The sequence below is a fragment of the Eublepharis macularius genome, chromosome 2 (assembly GCF_028583425.1).
Source record: "Eublepharis macularius isolate TG4126 chromosome 2, MPM_Emac_v1.0, whole genome shotgun sequence".
NCBI lineage: Eukaryota > Metazoa > Chordata > Lepidosauria > Squamata > Eublepharidae > Eublepharis > Eublepharis macularius.
Genome location: NC_072791.1, coordinates 75,479,088 through 75,502,572, shown reverse-complemented (window position 1 = coordinate 75,502,572; position 23,485 = coordinate 75,479,088). Strand labels below are relative to the sequence as shown.

Here is a 23,485-nt window from a genome sequence, read left to right as displayed (position 1 = left end):
TGTGCAAATAAACACACAGAATTACCTTAGCAGTAAACAATTTGGCTCCAAAGAGGGGCCATTTCCGAGCCACAGTCAAAAAGATCCGAACACATTCTGGAGAAGAGCACCCCTGCAGCACCATCCACTTTGCAGCCAATCGGTCAGTTAACTGCCTATAGAAATAATATCACATCTTCTTAAAGGTCTGGCTATTACAAAAAAAACTTAGTTAATAATTTATCTTTGATAATAAGTTCAAATCTGTTTACATCCTGATCATTATCTGATTGGATAAGCCAATACCTGATTTACAAGTAAGACAAAGTGGATATGATTTTGGGAATGTTGTTCATATATGTGACAATCACAAATTAACAAGCACTTACTTTTTGCCATGAAAATACATCATGTTTCAGAAGAGGCTTAATGAGAAGCAGCATTTTATTCTACAGCCCAGGTGAGACAATTTGATGTTATGGTCTGTCTTCTTTTACTGAATGCAAGTGTCTGTTTTATTATGAACTACTATATAATTAATAATCAGAGATGACTGTTCATAGGGACAATTACTAATCTCTACCTGTCTTGATTACCCCACCCTCCAACCATCTTAATTCTAAAGAAGCAGCAATATTTCCTTTTAAAGAAGGAGCAATATTTCCTTTCCTCAATATACATGCCATACAGAGAGTAGCTAGCTATTACCAAAGTTTTATATAAACCTCCATATTCTTGCTATTTGGTGATACCAAAAACTGTAATTGTTAATCATATAACTTTACATTCTCATTGAGGCAAGCAAGGAAATGTGCATAAAATATATTATTTCAAAGTAAATGCTGATTTTCCCCCTTCCTAATGCCTCAGGACTAAATGCAGATTAGATTCTTTTACTTTAATCTATTCCTGGGAAATACAGACAAAAAGGCAGCAACAGATAGGATGATTTATTTACAGTGCAGTCCTATGCAGAGTTACTCCAGTCTAAATTCACTGAAATAACTCTACATATGATTGCAAAGTTACTGTTTTATTTATTTAGGAAATCCATATGCTGCCTCTCCCCAAACCTGCTTGAGTCAGCTCACAAAAGAAAAATAACAGAACAAATTCATAAAAACAGCAACGTTAAAATAATCATTATTAAAATAATCAATAATAAACAAGCCACAAAACCAAGGTGGGGACCTAAAAATAGCATAAAACAACATTTAACAGCCTAATATGATATTCCTAAAACAGACCTCAGTCCAGCTGCTGTAGCATAGCGATTAAGTGAATCAGCACTCTGTTGGTTCAAATCCCACTAGTGCCATGAGCTCAGCAGATGGCACTGTTATAGGGATAATAATAACAATGACTTTGTTCACCAATGTGGGGCACTGTCTAGAAGAGCAGTATATGAGTGCAGTTATTAGAAGCAGAACATAAAGATGGCTAAAAGATCAGCTGACTGTTAAAGAAAAAGAAAAGCCAGTTGGAGTGACAACTAAAATTTGTAGGAGATGCCTTTCTGATTGCAGATCATTTGACTCCAATTATGTTAGCTCTGTCATAGTCCACCAACTCTTCCTGCAGGGCTGTCATACTCTGCTCTCAGCCACACCTGCTCATACACAGGAATACTCCAAACAATGGAGTGTATGGGGGAGGGTTTTTTCAGTTTAATGTATATTAAAAATGGACTATACAGCATTTTATTTTCAGTACTAAGTTCCACACCACAGAATGTAAGTAGTCTCTCACCTCATCTGCTCAGCAGTAGCACGGTGCTTGTAGCGCTTGGGATAGAATTTGTCTAAGACCTGCTGGAGAAGATGCTGCATTTTGGAAAGGGATGACCCACCTGGGCTTGAGGGCACTGGTCGATCCAAATCCCCATAATCCACCTAAGAAAAAAAGATAAAATGGGGATTAAAGACACAAACAGCTGTGGCTTTGTGTCAGCAGTACATGTTTTGTGGAAAATGAGAACTGCCAGTGACTATAGCTGCATCCTAAAAGCACTTTCCTGGGAGCAAGCTCCACTGAATAAACCTGAGTAGGATTCTGAATAGACCATCTTAGGATTGCTCTCTATGAAGAAGCTGCTTCCTACAGTCTATTTATTTATACTCTGCACTATACTATCTGTGGGCTCAAGGCAGCTTACTAAATTAATATATTTAATTCTTAGCATGGCCCCATCTGTGGATAAGAAAATTCAAAGACTGGAACAATGAAAAGACAAGCTAGATCTTTCTAGAAACCTGAGAAAAACAAAAGGTTTGTTGAAAAATGTGAACTCTCTCTCTCTCTCTCTCTCTCTCTCTCTCTCTCTCTCTCTCACACACACACACACACACACACACACACACACACACACACAACATTGGGACATTAAAAACCTAAAATAACAGAAGCAGCGCCTATAGCTTTAACAAAAAGAGTCCAGTAGCACCTTTAAGACTAACCAATTTTATTGTAGCATAATTGGTTAGTCTTAAAGGTGCTACTGGACTCTTTTTGATTTTGCTACTACAGACTAACACGGCTAACTCCTCTGGATCTATAGCTTTAAGACTCTCAGAGGCCATTGTGGGTGTTGCTAGGCAACCACAACAGTACTGCCAGCAATCAAGCCTTGGTTTGTGTCAACATTACGTTGCCAGCCTCCAGGTGGCCAACTACAAACAAAAGCCGGGCTGAAAACAGTTTACAAACGTCACAAGCTTTTCTCAATTTTTGAAAAAGTTTTTAAAGTGTGCAAAGTGCAAAGTGTTAAGTGCAAATACATTAAATACAATAAATAGATAATTAGAGATCAAGTTCAAAAGTCAAGTTCATTTGGTAAGAAGAACTTAACACTTTGCACACTTTAAAAACTTTTTCAAAAATTGAGAAAAGCTTGTGACGGTTTGTAAACTGTTTTCAGCCCGGCTTTTGTTTGTAGTTGTTCAACTTATCCGGGTTCCCCCCCCCTTGCTTTAGCCCCCAGGTGGCAGCTGGAGATCTCTTGGAATTACAAGTGATTTCCAGGCCATAGAGATCAATTCCCCTGGAGAAAATGACTGCTTTGGAGGGTGGGCATTATGGTATTATACCCTCAAACCCCACCATCTCAAGGCTCCACCTCCCAAATCTCCAGGAATTTACCAAACTGGAGCTGGCAACCCTTTGTCAGCAAAATGCAGGGAGAAGGGCACAGCCCTTTCCAGGACTGTTTTGGCCATTGAGAAAGGGATCATTGTAGCCAAGCCTGACAGCAACCACTGGGCAACTAGCTACAATGTGACTTCCATACCCACCCAGGCCTGGCAGCTCACTAGAGTTGCCAGCTCCAGGTTGGGAAATTCCTGGAGATTTGGGGGTGGAGTAGGGTTGCCAATTTGGGGCCCAAATTGGCCTGGCATGAGTGCAGGAGCACCCCAGGGCCTGAGCGAAGTTACCCCAGTGGGAGCACATGCAAGGAGGTCTATTCCCCTGCCCTCCCCCCCCCCCACCCCCGCTGGCCAGGTGAGTGGTGGCAGGGGTTAGAGGCTGGGAGCAGGGACAGTCATGAAGACGTGAAATAAGAACTTTGGGAATGATTTTTTTAAAAATAAGTTTTATATGATATACCCAAAGAGTGGAAATGGACTAGATTGGACTGTTTTGAGTCTACATCAGATAGTTGATCCAAAGGTGAAGTTGGAATACATAAAGTTTGTGCTGGATTGGCAACCTAAATGTAGCAATGAAATGTACAATAATAAAAGAAAAATAAATTAACAAGAGAAGCCACAAATTAAGTTGTGAAGACTTGAAAGAATGGGAAGAAAGATGATCATTCTGGAGCAGAAGAGGAAGAGGATAGAACAGTCATGAAGATGTCAATAAAGAACTTTGGGAATAAATAAATAAGGGATGAAGGGTCAATAAAGGGGCCACAAATTTGTTTTGTAAAATTTAATTTAAAGGCAATTCCTAATAAAAATTTGATGATATAGGCTTTTATAAAATAGTGAACAAGATTAAAGGTTTGTAAATTAAAAATTAGAAAGGGAATAGAAGTATTATTCTATTGTTTTGGGTGGTTAATGTATAATTGAAAGATCAATTTGTAGTTTAGACCAGAGTTGTATTTGCCTGGGAATATGACAGGGGAGAAGGGGAAGAGATTACATGGAGAAATGTTAAAGTGGCTTGTCTGTTGTTAATCGAGGGATTGGATTTGAATGACGTGGGCTCTAACTGGGATCTTCAAATTTATAATTATATAAGGGATACTGTTTGTATACATAGCAAATTGGAAACCCTTGTTGACTCTCTGTGATTGAAGAAGAAAATGGATTAATGACCAAGCTATCTTAAAAGGTGGAGTTGAGATGTTACAAGATAAGGCATACATATTGTATTAAAGGAAAAAGGAAATTAATTAGACCACAAGCAGATGGATGTGAAAAGTGAAGTGTTGTAGGGGGAAAACTAATGATTAACAATTTGAGTTCGTTTTCTTTTTTAGTTCACTTTGTATAGGCCACTCTAGGCCTTTATTAGTTAGGGTTTTTAACCTATTTCTGTGTATTTTTCTTTCTCTTTTTTCTGTTACTATTTTTCCACAATAAAATAAAAAGGAAAAAAAGTCTGCTACTATGTATTTATTTTCAAAATGTACAATAAACCACTCCAGACTGTGCTGTTCATACTCACTCACTCACTCACTCACTCACTCACTCACTCACTCACTCACGGACATTACTGTTGCATTGCCGTGTTGTTAAAGAATTGACAGGCATTGTTCTGTGCGTATTGGCTGCTTCCTACTCTATTTAAATAAAACGCTTGCTCAAACTAATTAAAGGTACAATAACAACCAAACCCTAACAAGTTTTAGGGTTTTAACTTTTTTTTTAATTTAGAAAAAAATATTTTCTTAAAAGTCTTTGGAATGGTTATTTTTCTCAGGGGAGTTGTGCACCGTATGACAAAAGGCCAGATTGGCCACTATTGTATCTATTCTGACCAACCCAAAGCACAAGGTTGCCAAGTTTCCTATTAGGATCGGTAAAATCAGAGAATTTATGCTGATTCCTGGAGTCAATGGCATACCCCTATCAGTATCCTACCTGGTGCCAGCCATTTGCTGACAACCCTGCTAAGGGAATCCTAATTTTATTACATCAAACACTGGAAAAATGATTGTCCACGGGGTGTCTCTCCCTTCTGTTAATACAAGGAGGAACTATGTCCCAGAGTCTACTTAGCTTGATGCTGGGTCCTACTTTCCCATAACCCTGCTGGGTTCTTGTTTGTTCATCTCTGCTCCCAGCCTCTCAGGCTATTTGAGGTTTGGGAGGGCTACTTCCTCCTCCCATACTGTCCAGTTCATTAGTTAAGATATTCCACCCAAGCCCTGGTCTCTGTAAGCCCACCTACAGAGGTCAGATAGGTAGTAACTAGTAGGGACAGGGCTTTCTTAGTGGTATCATATGTCTTTAGGTGCCCTCCTTTATTAAGTTTGCCTGGTGCTTACCTTACTGCCTTTCAGACTCCATGCCAAAGCATTTCTATTTAAATAGGCTTCTAACTGAAGTTAGAAACCTGTTTGGCAGTCTTATTTTTATGCTCTTAGCATGCATTCCACTTCTTGACATTTTATGCCTTGCCTTTATGCTATTGCTTGTAGGGCAACAGCTGTAGATGGTTTTTTAATTGTTGCACTGATTAATTGTTCTAATTTGTATTTATCACCCTGTGCTTTCTCTTTTCCCGTCTCTCTGCAGAAAGAATCCTCTCAGTTCCTTTGTTTTGGTCACCAGCATGCATGCTGACGGGTCATTAAGAAGGACAAGTCCCTTCCATTTTCTATTCAAGTTAAAGCCTTGTGATAGGGCCTCCTGGTGGGGCAAGACAATGGCCCCATAGAATTCACTTTATGAAATCCATGTAAAACTAAGGATGCAATCCTAAACAGGTATACTCAGAAGTAAATCCCACTGAGTTCCTGCTCCCAAGACAGTGTGCATAAGATTGTGACCTAAGTTCTCAAGTCCTCACTAGCATTTCTGCCACAGCTGGACAGCTTTAGAGTTCCACTGTCTTGGGAGTACTAGTAAGTTAACATAGATCTTCCTTGACCTTTCAAGAAAACTATTAATAATCAAAACTTGGCTGCCTGAACAGTCCTCAAAAACACCACCAGCAAAAAATACAACAGCAAAATTTATGCACATTTAAGCAATTTCAACACAAAGCCCTCTGAAATAGTGTTTTCCATTTCCTTCCCAAGGCTAGCAAGAAAAGGGCTTGGCACATGGCTTCATATCACACCACAGCCCTGGTGCGATGTAGGAGGAACCCTATTTGTAATAGAGGCCAAGCTCACATGCCATGAGGAAGGCATAGGAATGGTAAGTGGATCTAAGAGGGTGCAAAGGTTCATTCCAGGAGTGGCACTCCTTCAGCAGAAAAGCAAGGGGCTGGCTGCTCACCTGGGCCATTAGAGCAGCCATTTCCAGAGCCAGCTCCTTATTGACAGGGAACTTCCCACTGGCTATTTCACCACTAATTTGGAAAGCCAGAAGCAAGCGCTCTCGGTCTGTCTCACCTTTTGCTTGACATCGAAAATACAGTCTAGATTGGAGAAAAATGCCAAAAAGAAAAAAAATACCAAGTACTATTTTAGCACAGCTTCTGATCTAAGTTAAAAACTTGGACAGATAGTTTCAAACTTCTACAATTAATTGTTGTACCTCGCCCTGAGCCCGCTTGCGGGAACAGTGGGTTAGAAACGTAATAAATAATAATAATTGCAGAAGAAAAATGACTCAGAGCATAAGAATCTGGAAAGTTCTCGTGCACAAGCCTTACTGAAATGAAGGGGAGCCACACAACTGTATAATAGAGCTCTGATACAACTTCAAAGGCGCTTTTGCAGAAAAATTTCCCTGGGGATTGAAAAATTTTGCAGAAAAATTTCCCTGGGGATTGAAAGTCTGAGTCAAGACTTTAAAGCCTGGCAGAGAAAACAAACATCTTTCGTACATAAAGATAGCACAAAGGGACACAGAGGTTGTGAGAGATCAAAAATGTATTAAGCCACCCACAATTTCTCCTACAGAATCAACTGATACAAATTAGCTTCTAGTCATACTACAAATTATAGGTGCTCTGATGCACAATCTTGTACACATTACTAGACTATAGCACATTCTTAGATCACATCAGCACAAAGCTTATTGTGGATGACATGTGAGTTATGTGCAGCAGAGCTTTACACCTTATGCCATCATATAGCCAGTCAAGACAATCACAAGATCAGCATGAGTTTTCCATCACCTGTGTAAGGGATCTTGGGTACATGGTGCCAATAAGCTACAATGCCCAGCTGAGAACACTAGCAATTTCTATGGATTCACACAAGAATCAACTTGCTACGTCAAACCAAAGATATATCTCATCCAGCTTTCTGTCTCCAACAGTAGCAGGAGTTATGTTTTTGAGAACTTCACAAGAAGAACATAGTTACAGTGGTATCCCCTTGTACCTGTCCCCAGACTCTGGTATGCGGCCTCTGAACACAGCTAATAGCTATTGATAGACATATCCCCATCTAGCAGGCAGTGCACATTTAGTGAGCAGCAGTACATTAAAAAGGAAACAGATGTCCATTAAATCCCTAGGACATGGTCAAACCAAAGGCAAGCTAAATGAACCCCCACTGATTTCAATGGGGGAAAGCTTAAACCCCATCTAAGTGACTGATACTTCCATGCTTCACACTACTGCTCGATTATGCTCCTGCCATTGTTGTGAGGATAATAATAACATACTTTGTAAACTGCTCTGAGTGGGTTTTAAGTTGTCCTGAAGGGCAGTATATAAATCCAATGTTGTTGTTGTTGTTGTTGTTGTTATTAAACCCAACAACATCTATAATAAGACATGATGAAAACGGTTCAGATTAAGAAACAATACATTCAAATTTTTGCAAGAAAATTCAAAGTAGGTTTGATTCCCCATCCCTCCCCACACCAATTTTGGTCCACGTTGAACAACAAAACAATAGATAACTTTACGCTATATAAAACATAAGAGTTCATCATGATCAGACAGATGCACTACCAGTCAATGGACAATACCTGCTTTTATATGTTAGCTTCACTATTCTTGTGCTACCTTCATATTTCCCAGGATTCAGCTCTTTCAAAGTTTGCTCCCACTTTGAAATGACATCACAGATCTTTAAAAAAATTGGAGATATAGATACAAGTTGCCATGAAATTTATATAGAAAAGGGAAAGGAGAATATTGAGGGCTAGCCTCATTTCAATGAATCTGGACATTGATTCTTATCAAAATAATTACTATTCACTATTTTATTGTTTGTCATGGTTGTATCCTATTTTTCCTGCAATGAATTCAACAATACTAAGACAGAAAGGTTTGATCAAATTCATAAGTAAGTCAGCAAGCCAACAGTAGGGTTAGAAAAATATTTTAAATTCCTAGGTAATAATAATTAATAATAGCAACAGTTTATGCTTCTAGACAAACAGCTAGATTTCCCCAGATCATTAATAATTACAGATTGGTTGCACATCTCTCCCTCTCACAAACCTAAATATATATAGCCAATTGGAATAATCTTGCTGAGTCAATACACTTTACATAATAAAACCTAGCCCAAAGAATATATTTTAGAATGTCTCTACTATGCTACATATTTATACCCAGGCTAGAAGAGGTACCAAAACCATGGGTCACTGGAACTGACTTGAAGTCTATGTACCCCCTTTTTATTAATACAAAGTCAGTGGTGTCCAGTCTTGCTATCCCCTCATGTAATTCAGCAACCTTTATTGGCATTACATCTATGTTAACAAAAACACTCGACACAACCAGAACTCAAGTCTACAAATACACAACTTGCCTCATAGATGCAAGAAACAAAAATTTAGCTACAGCTATCCCCTCATGATCAAGTAGTAGTGAAGCTTACTGGAACACTTGTGTGAAAGTTAACTGGCATATCCACTATCCAAGAGGGTGTTTCTTCCCTTATTACAAGGAACTTAGCAGAGGGGTTAGAGACAGGCATGCTGTGATCAGGGCACAGTATTTGGCAACTGTCTAATATTTTATCTTTTTATTTTTCAAAGAGACAATATCATGTACTCAACCCACCCTCCCCCAACCAACAAACTTTAGGACATACAACTTCCTTCTACCACCAGTCCTCATCTAGATGGGTATCTTACAATATCTTCTGATTACATTATGGTCTATGTTAATATTCTAGAAATACTGATATAAAAATATATACTTATTTGGGTTTATGTTAATTAAGAGCTCCCCTTCTGTAAATGTATTAAGGGACCATAGCCATCAAATATTTGTAGAGCATTGGAAGACATATATAGAAATGGAATTCAATAGTCAAAATACGTCACCTTCATATGGCCTTGCAGGCAGTGTTCTAGATCCCCGCCAGCTGGATCATCTGTGAAGAGGGAAAACCCAGAAAGTGATGACTGCCTCATGCCTGTCTCTTGGTTGAGCTGCTGCAGGAACTCTTCCACTGTTGAGGAGCCATCAAACCCTACCACCTGGAATGAGACAGATTAAATGATTATTATTTATCATTAAAATGGATGTGTACATCATACATCAGGAATAGGTTTAAGTGAAGAAAGAATTTCTGCAAAGACTTTCCCACTCTCATGCCAGCAAGTATGGGAGCCACCATGGGTTCAATATTTGTGTTATTAAGAAACTTCAACCTGCCCATCACTATAACTTAAGCTCTTAACCCTCCCCTCATGCTTATTCACAAATCTAAAATGTGATTCTAAGATTTGTGGAAGTGGGAAATCTTTCTCTACCCATATAAGCCCATCTACAACCATAGTTCACAATAAAGTATCTATTGAGGTTTGAAGAGTATATATGAAGTAATTTCAGCCAGGCTATTATGCTAAAGATCAACAATGTCTGGTTCTCGGTATTTATGTTTTACCTGGTAGGTTCCGTTCATGAAGTGCACTGGAATACTGAAGGGAAGTGAGTGGTGGTAGGGATTTCTCAGCAAAATGGATACAATCTCCATTCGGGAAGGTCTGGCTTCTCGTTCACCAATTTGCAAAGTACGTTTCACTGATCTCTGACAGTAAATTGCATACTTGCCTATTTCATTTCTAATCACAAAGACAGAGAAAAATTTAACATCTCAGAGATATCCTGTTATTTATTTAAATTTATTTATTTAAATGTTTATTTACTTATAACATTTATATGCTTTATTTCTACTCAAATAGACCCCCCAAGGCATTAAATATCAAAACATTAAAACATTTTAATATTAAAATAATAAGACATTAAAACAGCATTTAAATATGTATATATAAAACATTTAAACAATTCAATAAAACATATAATAACACTTAACAATAACCAAGGAGGAGAACCAATAAAAGTTATTTACTACTATTGTTTCTCCCCAAGCCCATGGTATGATTGAAAGGCACATGTTGTAGAATCTTGCTGGACCTACAGCCAGTGGCTAGATGGGACATCTTTTATGTCACCTTGAATTCTATGACAGAAGAAAGGTAGGATATAAATATAATAATTACCACTTTAAGGGTTTACTTACCCAATTTATTCATCCCATACACTATGGCCCTGCAAAGAGGCCCAACTACCCAATTTATTTATCCCATTTACTACTTCAATAATGAATGAGAATTTTGGATGAAAAAGTTATAGAACAGCCCAGTAACAACACCAAAGTTAAGACTGTTTGGGAATGGTAGCCCGTACTTTTGTCCCCATCTGCCATGTAGATGGAGTAGAGATCCAGGCACATTTGATTCACAATGTTTTTATGGCTCATAGGAATCTGATGAACCAAATCAATGTTTCAAATCCCTCCCATCAAAGCTCAATTAAAATCTAAAGTTAAGGCTGTTTCACACATTACAAAATTCCTATGTCAAAGAGATTTACCTGTTAATTAATTTGTTACATATCGATTTAAAAATGGCATATCGTGCAATTTGAAAGACCAGTTTATACACTCAGTTGCTACATAGTATCCAAAAGCTCAAAGCTGCATGTGTTATGGAACTTAGTGTTGTTGGTATTTGGAATATGCAACTTTATGTACCTCTGATTGGATACCTGTTACAGTTGTGTGATGTGAAATGTGATTTGTGAATGCCCCGGCTATCTCCTTAGTAATTTCTGTCACAATTCTGTTTAGAAGCTACAAAATCCACTCCTCCCCAATGATATGTCATGACTTTCTTTAAAAAAAGATTTTTAAAATTATTATTTTTATTAATATTAGTAAGAAATCTAATGCTTTCCAGGTGTCCCACCGTCTATTGGCATTCTATCAACCAGAATGATATGCAGTGTGGAGACAACCTTTGTGGCAGGAGTTTATTCTGTGGTGAGGCACTTCACAAAAACTGCTTGCCATGTGAGAAAGCCGCTTCAGAAATCCAGTTTTAAGCAGTCCCCATATGACAACTGTTCTTTGTGAATCTGATTTTAATATAGGCCGTTTATAAACTGATGTTTCATTATAATCCAGCCATGCAACTAAACACAGAAGTAACTCAGCAGGGAGGAAAACAAGACAAGCTATTCACCTGGGGTCTGCATGCTGCTGCAAGTGATGCTTGACATACCAAAGGAAATGGTGTTGAGGCAGGAAGAGAGGAGCACACAGAGCCAGTAATTGCCAGCACTGTGAAAGAAAATGGGTTTACAATGAATAAAACTGCCACTTTTCTGTTGTCACTAACAATTACTCTCACAACAGAATGTTGTGAGAACTCACCCTGAGTTCTCACTGAGCTGCTACACATGGCAAAATACAATTGCATGAGGAGGGAGGAACACATGTCTTGAAAAGTGTGTTCACTGTATAAAAGATGTGCACCTCATACACTTGTGGAGTTCAACTGACTATGCTTTCATGCTTAGATGCTGTAATACTTGTAGAAGCCCTTACTGGAAGAATTTCTTTTCACATTCTCATATCAGTGTCTGTATTGAAAAACACATTAAGGCTGCACTCCTAGGAACATTTTCCTGGGAGTAAGATCCACTGAATAACAGGGGACTTACTTCCGAGTAGACTTGCTTAGGGAAGACTTGCTGCCCTTGCAGACTCAAATAAAAGCCTTCCAGCTTTGCCTTTTCAGCTTGTATCTGCCAGATAATCCATAATTATGATTTGCCAATGTGTTATAATTTCTCGAGGTCTGCCCACTTGTTTAGTTTAGTTTATTCGGCATTTAACCCACCGTCCCCACAAGTGGGCTCAGGACGGGGTACAACAGTCATAAAATACAATTGCATAGCAAATAAATATACAAAACCCTGATATAGTTGGCTATATCAGGTATATAGTCATTACACTTCTTTAAGGAATCAAACCACTTACCATGCTGAAACATTATCAAACAAGAGAAAACAGGAGGATTCTGTAGACATAGTCATGATTAATTCTATCTCTAATGTAAGATATTAAGAAGTAATCAATTGATATATCATTTAAGTCTCCAGTATTAGGGATGTGCACCAAAAAATTCAGTTTAATCCAGATCTGGGTATCAGGAATACCATAAAAACTCAGTATCCTTGATATCCAGGTCAGATTTTCTAATCCAGTTTGGTTTTATTAGAGACTCCCTAATTTATCTGGCCATTGTTCCCTATGGAGAAGACTAACTGGGGGCATTTTTCAAGCAAAATTTTCAAATTTGCAGGGAACCTATTCCCTCCTGTCCACTAAAGAGCCCCTAAGTTTCAGGAAGATTGGACCCCAGGGCCCAATTCTATGGGCCCCTGAACAACATGCCCTCACCCACCCTCCATTGTTTCCTATGGGGGGGGGATCATTCCAAGGCTTTCCAGGGCAAGGAAACCTTAAGCAAAGGCAACCACTGGCAAAAGCCAATCCCAATGCAAGTTCCACTCCAAATGCAAGCTGAACCAATAAAACCCAACAGACCAATCTACAGCAAGGGAACCAATGTCAAACCAGAGAACCCCAAACTGAAGCCGGGGGTGGGGTGGGGTAGAGCAGCAGCAGGAGGGTAGTGGTGCAAAGTAGCTTGAAGTGCTGAGCAAGCTCCATGGCAGGAGAGTGGTGCGAGGCTGGGGGGGCAGGCAGAGAGGCTGGGAGAGGAGCCAGCCAGGAGCATGGGGCATAGGCAGAGGGAGACGGTCTTGTCTCCCCAGCCCCACCATGCCTGGAATTTTTTTAAAAAAAGCTTGGAGAAGCTAGCATGCAGTGTTTGCTGGATTAAACTGAATAAACTGGCCCATCAGTATTCGACTTCCTGGATCTGATCTGGAATTCTCTAATTTGAACTGGCATAGCTGGATTATGCTGGGTCAGCACAAATATATAACTGGTACATGAATGCTGGACCGCACACCCATATCCAGTATATCAATTAGCACAGTGAATTGCAGACCAGAATTGTTACAGGATTCTTACCTGAACAACTGAGTGGTTCTGAACTGGTCTGCTGGTCTGTTTAACTAGCTGACAATAAATTTCATTCTGTAGCTCATTGTGGGTTAGACAGACTTGAAGGGCAGTCTGGGCTAGTGACACGTGGTAGTCGATGGAAGGAGCTCCTACAGGGACATTGATAAACAGCTGGCAAGACTAAAATTGGGGAAGAAAAGACGCATATTGAAAACTGGGCAAAGATAGATGTTTTTCATTCTTCCTTCCAGCAATGAAAAATGTTGAACTCCTTTTACAATCCCACATAGGGCTTCACTGAACACAATTTTGTATCTTTTATTTTATTCTTTCATTTTACAGAGTAAAAAAAAAATCTTACAATGGCTTTGGGTATGTTTGTGAGATTATTTCTCTCTTCAATCCGCTTCTGAGAAAGCACAGGAATCTACATGCAAAGGGGAATACAACATGCCTTCATGTGTCACCAAAAGAAGGCCACAGAGATGCTATTCCTTGATGCTGTAAATGCAGGTGAGACAATAAAAGTCACCTGGCATTCACCTTTTCATGGGTGCTTCTCTATGAGACAGACAAAGAGGAAGAGTCAAAAATGCTTGTAGCCTATGTCTCGGACTGAATAGGCTAAGGGCTCTGGCAAAGATTGCAAAGCAATGAGCAAAACTCTTCTTTAACCCTCTCAATACTATCATGATTCCTCCCTGAAGTCATTTTTGTTAAGCTTTGAATGTGCACGACCCTGTTCAAGAAGTCAATGTGCTCTCCATCCATTGTTCCTTTCAGGTCATATCTGGAACGGCTAAACTAGAGGTAGCAACTGGATGCCTCTGGGTCAGAACTGGCTTGCAGAAAATTGCCATCAGGGCCCTCAACTGCCAGGCTAATTGTAAAATATGGTGAAAAGGAAATAGCATCTTTAGAAGAGGTGCTTTTTGCACCACCACTCACTCACTTCTTGAAAGGGCCATTCAGCGAATTATGGGTGCAAGCAAAGCCTTTGCCAAGCCAGTGCAGCCCCAAATAATGAAAGTTTATGCAACCATAGAAGCCATGCTTATACAGATTAAGAAAAGCCTCCTCAAGCCACCAGGATATTCAGTGACTGGCAAAAACTGGCAACTTTATACACAGAAATGCCCTTTTAGGATGATCATGTTTGATGGGAAGATTAGTTAATAGTTCCTGTTGGATGAAGTCCCTGTCAGGCATATATATGCTGAATCCCCTCATTGATTCTCCTGTCTTTAACTTTCACTGCCTGAGTACAGGGTTCATATTTTAATTACCGTGCTTTCTAATTATTGCTACTACAAATACTAATCCTAAATTCTTCAACCTCTTGTCATTTTTTAAAGCTATAACTAAAGTGTTGTAGCACATATGTATAAATATGGGGTAACCCTGGTTATCATCACAACAAAAAACCAACCTCTATCCCTCTCTAAAATAAGCTTTGTACTTCTATTGAAATCAAAAAGAGTCCAGTAGCACCTTTTAGACTAACCAATTTTATTGTAGCATAAGCTTTCGAGAATCAACTTGATTCTCGAAAGCTTATGCTACAATAAAATTGGTAAGTCTTAAAGGTGCTACTGGACTCTTTTTGATTTTGCTACCACAGACTAACACGGCTAACTCCTCTGCATCTACTTCTATTGAGAATCACCAAGAAGAACTTATAATAAATGACAGCTGAAAATACTAGGTGTGAGCAGTCAGCCCAGCCTCTGCCATTTTAATAGCAGTTTTTATATGACTGCTCATGATATTAAAAGTGTACAAGCCTCTGGAGTTTAAAATGGCTGCAGCACAGCCACCAGAGAGCACTGTCATTGCCAGATCCTGCCCTGGAGAACCAGGCATGTAAGGAATGCCACACTGGAATGCAGAGGTATTGTGATGCAACTGGCCTCGCTATCCACCCAAGCTCTGGAAGGCCCAGAGCAATAAAGGTCTCCACAGTCATCCCCACTTAGCACATTCCTGTCCCTCCTCCTGTGATGAGATCCCTACCCGTGATTGAGGAGTTAATCAAGTAGCATTCATAAGTATATACAGCTGTTCCTGGGATATTGTACTCCCCACCTAAAACTATCAACCTAGTTCTGGTGTATTTTTCCAGCTAACTGGCCAGTTTTGCCTTCCCATTCACACTCCCTTGCCAAAAGCACGTAATGCAATCATACCTGTTGTCCAACCCAGGAACTAACCATTGGAGTCTTTGTCCTAACTGCTAGGAGGACTCTCCTCTGCCTCAGGGCACATTTCACCTATAAAGGTAGAGCCCTGGCCCCATTCAAATCATGCAAGCTTTCTGGCTTCTCCCTTAGGGTCACTTCCCTAAGCTTCTTGCTTTCTTGGCTGAGGATGCTGGCGTTCAAAGCTACTCTCTTCCTCCATGGACTGGACCCCTTCTCCAGGATAGGTAGATAGATTCACTCCCTCTTTCTATTCCCAATTTCTGGCTACATTTCCTAGGACTCTATGTACGTGTGTGTGTGTGTAATAATTTCCCCCAGTAATTGGAGTGTATGTGCATGAAGTTCTGTTCTTTAATAAAAGTTACTGCTTGATTTTAGCACCAGACTCGCTTTGGCTTATTGGGGAGGGGACTCGGTTAAAGTTGGTGATAAGATCCCAGTTACTGGCCTCTTGCATAGCCATTCTCCTTGCTAGCTAATTCCCCCCACAAATTATTTTATTGCAAGGAGACCACTTCTGGTAACAGATGCACCACAATGACATTTCTAGGCACCGTCATGCCCTGATGCCTGGGATTTGGCAAGCCCTAAAGTATCTTCCCACCAACATTCCTTGCCAAATTCTTATCTAGCTCACTCTGTCAACCATGCAGAAAGAAAGGAGGAAAAGAGAAATCTGTCAGTCACATAGCTTCAAAAAAGAAAATATGGCCAGGATTCAGGGAACCAGAAAACTAGCTCTCTCTGTTCCATAAGCACAAGAGGGCTTCAGACTTGCTTCTTTTGAAGAGCAGCCCTTATGCCACATGGCAAACTTCTGCTAAAACAGAGAGGAGTTTCAAAAGCAGTTTCTGATATAGTATAATGGTTAACTGCCCAAGGGGAAAAAAATTGACTGGTACAAATCTAGGCAGAAGAAAACAGCAATAATAATGTGATTTACTCTTTACTCTTCCTAGCATACTCCTTCCCCTATCCAATGCTCGAACAGCACATTATGAGAACCAACCACATTGTCTCTATAAATACCTTGAAGAGTTTCAGGGCCTCTGTCTGCAGTGCCTCTGAAGGCAGAGTAGTGAGGGGTGTGTGCAGCCCATTCCTGCTGTAACACAACATAGGGTGTTTCCACAAAGGGGAATCTGAAACAGTGGACAGGACAAAGCTGCACTAGATAAATGGCATTCTTGCAAAGCAGCACCCAATTTCTAGTGAAAGAACCCCTAAATACAAAAACAAACCCAATCTTGAGAGTTCCACACTTGACAGCTCACCAGCATCTCTAGTTTTTAGAGCCAATCACTACATTCAGAAGAAGCACTAGCTGCAACCTTCTTGGACTTCTCAGTTTCAAAATGTTGGCAAGTGGCTGCATGCTTTGCCATTTTTCTGACGCTGTCCAATGATTTCAGCATAATGTAACAGCAACAGTCCAACTTACACAAAGGCCACAATCAGAAAGTGTGAAGAGTACTCCTGAAAGCCACGATAGGTGATGTTTAAGCCTCTGCTGGTTCATATGGCTGCCAGAAGCAAATATAGTACCAGAGCTGGCTTTGCAGTCTGCCTAGATGGCTTCCCTATACGTACCATGCTTGCTTTACTGCTGTTGGGATCTCTAGGAAGAGCATACCTCTTTTCCAGATCCAAGCTGTGAACCACAATGCTGGACCATGAATAGGGAAACAAGCATGTGGCTGAGTCTCAGACCACAGGGGGCAGTCCTGTCACCCACTTCTAAGCCATCTGAAATCCTCTCATACCCTGACGTCAATGAGCTTAGACTGGAGTAACTCTGCTTAGGATTGCACTGTGAATTGCTGGTGTGAAGCAGTTGCATTTTATTGGTTTAATCAAGTCAGAAGGCCTTTGATGCTGGCAGGATCTTTATCAGTAAAAGAATTTGTGGCATGCGGATGAAGGAGCATGCATATATTGTGAGTGGGCAAGAGGGACATTGCATAAGCACAAGTGAGCAAAAATACTTCATTTCTGAAAACAAAATCATCACTTTGGTTGGCTAAAACATGGAGTACAATTTTAAATTTAAAATGGTATGTGTGCACATTTATGGACAGGAATATACTGTATGCTTGCATGTCTGGGTGAGCTGCTGAAACATGTATGATTAAATTCATACCCATAAATAAAATCCTTGCCATTGCCCTCTGAGAAAAAGCATTTAGCTTCCTACTTACTTGGGTCTCCTTCCATATCCAGTAATTTCCCAATCAGCTGTTCATAGTCAGTGCCCACTTTGGCACTGTTGCTGCCTGCTGCTACTGTCAGGTGGTACAACCAAGTATCCTTGGGATAAAAGAGGGATGGTTGAGTGTAGCTGAAAAGTTTACAACATTAACTGTAAAGCATTAAACATGAAACATATATTCAGATTATTGTTTTAACTGGCTTGAGTTATAAACATAAAGCTAATTTTGGCTAGTTGTTGCAGATTTTCCGGGCTGTATGGCCGTGGTCTTGGCATTGTAGTTGGAAGAACACGGCCATACAGCCTGGAAAATCTACAACAACTAGCGTTCCCTGGCCGTGAAACCCTTCAACTAATTTTGGCTGTCTGCAGCTCTTGCTACATGTATTTTGATCTCAAGGTCTCACAGGAGCCTTTTTACCTATCTACATTTTGTACATCAAACAGTGCCCTTGTAAGTTTCATGAAACAAACTGAGAAATACAGAACAAATGTCATGTAGCATTAAGTAACTCTTGTGCATTAGCCACTGCTTGTGGTGCCCCCTACACTTTAGTCCCCAGGCTCTTTTGGAGTCACTCTGTACCTTTTCCTGTTTTGTACCAATTAGTAGGTAGACAGGGCTCTGTTCTGGAGGGTGAATCACCAAGGTGCAATTTGAAGAAAAGAGGCCCCTGCCATTAGCCTCATAATCCTCATCAGAGTCACAGGAGCGATCCACTTCTTCTACCTTTGATTCACGCAGATGCAAATATCCTAGAGGGCACTAAGAAAAGAAAGTGAACATGTTAATAAGTGTGATAAAGGAAAGATACATTTACAAGAGATACTTCTAAAAGCTAATACTACTGTTATCAGGCACAATGATGCCAACTAATTGTTTTTATTATTATTTTATTTACTTCATTTATACCCAGCCTTTCTCCTCAATGGGGATCCAAAGCAGCTTACATCTCTCCTCTCCTGCAGTTTATCTGCACAACAACCCCGTGAGGTAGGTTAGGCTGAGAGAGTGTGACTGGCCCAAGGTCACCCAGTGAGCTTCCATGGTAAAGTGGGGATTTGAAACAAAGACTCTCAGATCCTAGTCCGACACCTTAACCACTACACCACATTGGCTCTCCATACTAATGATATTCAATATAAGCAATGGATGGTACTAGCATGGCCTTCATAGCTGGCATCTGTGATAAACTTACTACTTTCTGTCCAGTACAATGTATTTCATAGTAAACCTGTATGATGCAGGGGTAGTCAACCTGCAGAATGAATGTTATGTAGCACTAAGACCAGGATTGAAAGCAATGGGCTTAGACTGGAGTAACTCTTCTCACGATTGCATTGTAAATTATCCAAAGAGAACTCAGAACCAAAATGATTGAAGAACTGGAACACCTTTTCTATAGAGGAAAAACTAAGGAATTTGGAATACTGTGAGTCAGGTTAACTCCCCTAACTTATGTGACCCGGTTTTGTAAAAAAAAAAAAAAGACATTGCCCCCCCACCCCCGCATTTGAGGATCCTGAGAATGGAGGGATAAGCTTACTCACATGCCAATTTATACCTTCCAGTGCCATCTGTCCAAGTGATAACTTAAATGGTTGGGGAAAAGGGACACTTTCTCCCATGTGCATGGAATCTGAGAGGAAAGGCTCTTTGGATGAGGACTGTGACTTGGGGATTTCATACCAAAGGTTTGTCTTATATGTAAATATATTTTCCCACAGGCAGTTGTAACACTGAATTCAGGAGCATTTGAAGAAGTTTGCTAGGGCTGATGTGAAAATGTGAAAAAAATAGACAAAAGGAGAAAAATACCTTGTCTTCGTGGTTTCTATAATAATAGAAAGTCTTTCCAATCAGCGCACACCAAACCAGCTTAGAGCGCCCATGTTTCACCTGTAGAAACGAAAATACTCTGTCTTATTTTATTTATTTATACCCCACTTTTATCCCTAATGTGGAAGCTTAGGTTGCTTAAGTATATGTATAATGGACAAGTAAAAAGGAGGGGCATCAAGTCTCTCTTCAAAATGTGGGAAGGTAGGAGATGGACTTTGAGCAAAGGTAGATATGATGATGCTAGAGTACTGTGAAACAGATCTCCCATTGTTTTCTAAGCATTAAATCATCTAGAGAGGTGTAGTATAGTAGGGAGGGTGTTTCCACCTCCCCCTCTTGCTCACATCCATGCCCACATGCGCACACAGTTTTTCTTTTTCTTGTTTTTAATGTATTTTTTATTTTATTAAACAAAAAGGGAATACAGAAAAAAAAGGGGGACAAGGAAAACAGATATAAAACTGTGTGCTACAAGGATTCTTAGACTACAAAGTACAGAAATCTCAACCATTATAGATATTAGAATAGTGATTGGAATAATAATTAAGCCTCTTTAATAAATGTTTTTCCAAATAAACAACACATGCAAAATTCAACCCTCTTTCTACTCACTAATTTAGTAATAATGAAGAAAAAAATCCCATTATTAACAATAACCCCACTTATTACTTAATGTAACTGATTATCATAAGACGAGCGAGCATGTCTGCTTCAGCCCCCCCCCCCCCCCGTAATCCTCTGCGAGTGCCATTCAGATCCAGCCCAGGAAGCAATAACTCAAGGCAGTCTACATCTCAGCCTCGCCCCTGGGAGCACAGAATGAGGGCTGCACAAAATGCCTTGGATCCCTTTCCAGCCAAGAGACAATGGCACTTTTTCCAATTTAATAAAAGGAATTGGAAAAACAACAAACTTCTGTTTTTGCATGCCTGTCTGACATTGCCAGTAGCCACCCTCTCAACTCCCTGTCGGAATGTCCTCTCACACATCCCTGCAAATGTTTCAAGTGGTGCCCCGTCCAGCCTCCCTGCCCCCTTCCTCCCCTCAATGTAACTTCAGGCAGTGGGGTGGGAATTGAAGTGTGTCCCATGAATGTCTGCAGGTGGGGGGTACTGAGAACTTTCATTCTCTGATAGTCTGAGCTGCTGGCATCTGATAAGCTAGGAAGATGATCACTGCATGTGGGAAGTTGCTGCTAGGGGGTGGTGGATGTGTTTGCGGAAGCAGGGATGGACTTGGGCAATCTGGCGTGGGGAGGGCCTGTCAGTCCATGCTGGGGAAGGGCATCTCCCCAGTACTGGGGCATGGCTGTCAAGGTCCAGCCCTCGTTCTCACATTGTAGAGATGCAGTGATGTGTTCAAGTGGCGCCGCAGCAAGTGTGTGCACGCTTTTCATTCCCCTCGCTTCCAAACGGCCTCCCGGCCTCCCACATGGTTCACAATGGGTGTTCCCATCATTCATTGAAGGCCCTGCCTCCCCCACCTGCTTCTCTGGAACCTGGGGACTACTTAGAGTTGCCAGTCTCCAGGTGGTAGCTGGAGATCTCCCAGAATTACAATTGATCTCCAGGAAACAGAGATCAGTTCCCTACTATCTGGCCCTACTCTTCAGGGAGGGGAACCTGTTTCTTGTGGTGGTGGTGGTGGTGGTGGCGGCGGCGGCGGCATGGATTTGCAGGCGCACCAAGCTGCAGCCACCAGCCTGACCCTCATTGGAAATGGAGGCTGGACAGGCAAAAGGATCTGGACCTTCACTGCCACCTCTGCCTCCCTCCCTGGAAGGGATGCCTGCTCTCTGATGGGGGGCCTATTGGCGGCAGCAGGGTTCATGGCCTTCCCATTGGCTGCGCCACTGCTTGCCCCTCACCTGGATGGCAGGGGAAAGGTGTGGCCACTGGCTGGTGTGAGCAGGGTTGTCAGGGGAACGGCGGGTGGGCGCTCCTGGCAGCGGCTGCACCTGGTTGCGCTCGGGTGCCATCGGCGGGACTCTCCTGCAAAAGTCCATAGGAGCTGTGGAGCAGTGCCCCATTTACATCAGCGCATGAGCAACGATGCTGCCTCAGGGTATAGGACTGAGCTGCCCAACAGAGTACTATTAAGAATTCTAACCTATTTCTACTCCCTACCTTAAAAAATATAGAAAAACAATCCTTATTTCCCCTATATTTATATTTATCATTACCTTTTACTTATATTTTACTTAACAATAACAATGCTTACTTTTGCCGATATTTCAATATTATACAGTCTATTATCTTTATATAACTAATTATCTTACAATCAAATTATAGAGTATGTCAATATGCAATTATTTTCAAATTTGCAGGATTAAGACATATGTTTTATCCGTTGTACACAAAATATTTTCTTCATTTCTCTTCAAATTCTTTAATTGGCCTTCTATTTATGTAATTCATCAATTTTGCCATCACAGCAAATTCTGACATTTTATCCTTCCAGATTTCCCTGGTTGGGCATTCTCCTTCTTTCCATTTACTTGCCAGTACCACTCTTGCCGCTGTTAACAAATCCTGAAATAGTTCATGTAATGTTTTGTCCACATTATCTGGTATTATTCCCAACAACATAGTCTGAGGTTTCATGGTAAAATTAATTTTTAAAATCTTCTGAATCTTAGCATTTTTCTGATGTAAAACTGCCCCATTCAGATTTTCTATTTTTCTCAGGGGGCAAATGACAGTTGTAGAAGGGATTTAAATTGGGAAAACATCATATAGAGGAAAGCAACTGAAATCCCTACCTTACTCCCATGAATATTATTAACACTTCTAGGAAACTGCAAGCAATCTATTCACATCAAGCCATCATACCTAGTTTCCCTCAGCTCAATCCTGAGAGAAGGGATGAAGAATCCTGGTTTAACGTATTGGTAAACCTAATCTAGTAGTTAGGGCTTGTTATGAAACAAATAATTTTTATCCTCTCACTAGGATTTAAATTGCATATTTAGGGTTTTTTCCAAAAGATGACAAATTAATCCACCTCTGCTATCCTATAGCCTATTCTACATATAGTTTCAGGACAAGGCAAACTGTACCTGGCAAAGCTATTTTAAAAATTTATTTTATTTAAGTTATTTATAGCCTGTCTTTCTCACTGAGACTCAAGGTGAATTACACAGAATAAGTCAACACGATCAAAAATGGGAACATCCAATAAACTATACAATTGGGTATGGATGGTAGAAATCTAAAAAACAAGCAGATATCCGAATAGTTGAAAGAAAAAATGCTGAAACAAAGCACAAGCAAGTTGATATGACATATTAAACAACACAGAACTATGCAGTAGGAACATATTTGCAACGAACAGTACACAGTAATATATTACAGACAGTACACAGTAATATACTTATCCCTTTACCAGTGCATCTCTCTGAACCATTTCCTTTACAGCACATCCTTATTACCTCTGTAAAAAAGCTCTCCTGAATAATTTCGTTTTGCAGTTTACAGAAAGCCAGGAGAGCAGGTGCTTTCCTGACCTCTTCAGGCAGGCCTTTCCATAAGGTGAGGGGCACTACAGAGAATACATATGTACAGGCATGTTATATGCTATGTAGTACCTTGGTGAGCCAGCCTTTCACAGTGGGTTTTGCATCACTGAGAGGGATTTCAGCAGGGTTGGTCACTTTCACTTTGATCATGTTTTGAAGAACATGGATCCACTCCTCCAAGATGTTTGGAGAGTCAGCTGTCAAGAAGTAGGTCCTTTTTTCAGTGACAAGCTGAAGTAGAAGGAAAAGTCACAAGCTA

General features: G+C 40.4%; 1 protein-coding gene across 3 annotated transcripts in view; it reads right to left on the bottom strand.

Annotated features, from left to right (window-relative positions):
• The window catches only part of PLEKHH1 (pleckstrin homology, MyTH4 and FERM domain containing H1), a 93,051-nt gene that overhangs the window by 7,881 nt on the left and 61,685 nt on the right, over positions 1-23,485 (bottom strand). For all 3 annotated transcript variants that reach the window (XM_054971205.1, XM_054971206.1, XM_054971207.1), the window contains 13 exons: positions 23,296-23,457; positions 19,686-19,766; positions 18,453-18,632; positions 17,856-17,964; positions 16,687-16,799; positions 13,463-13,636; positions 11,601-11,698; positions 9,962-10,139; positions 9,396-9,551; positions 8,085-8,185; positions 6,435-6,576; positions 1,729-1,871; positions 26-155 (listed from right to left, as the gene is read on the bottom strand). In XM_054971205.1, the coding sequence (XP_054827180.1) occupies positions 26-155; positions 1,729-1,871; positions 6,435-6,576; positions 8,085-8,185; positions 9,396-9,551; positions 9,962-10,139; positions 11,601-11,698; positions 13,463-13,636; positions 16,687-16,799; positions 17,856-17,964; positions 18,453-18,632; positions 19,686-19,766; positions 23,296-23,457 (1,767 nt within the window). The remainder of the gene's footprint in view (positions 1-25; positions 156-1,728; positions 1,872-6,434; positions 6,577-8,084; positions 8,186-9,395; positions 9,552-9,961; positions 10,140-11,600; positions 11,699-13,462; positions 13,637-16,686; positions 16,800-17,855; positions 17,965-18,452; positions 18,633-19,685; positions 19,767-23,295; positions 23,458-23,485) is intronic.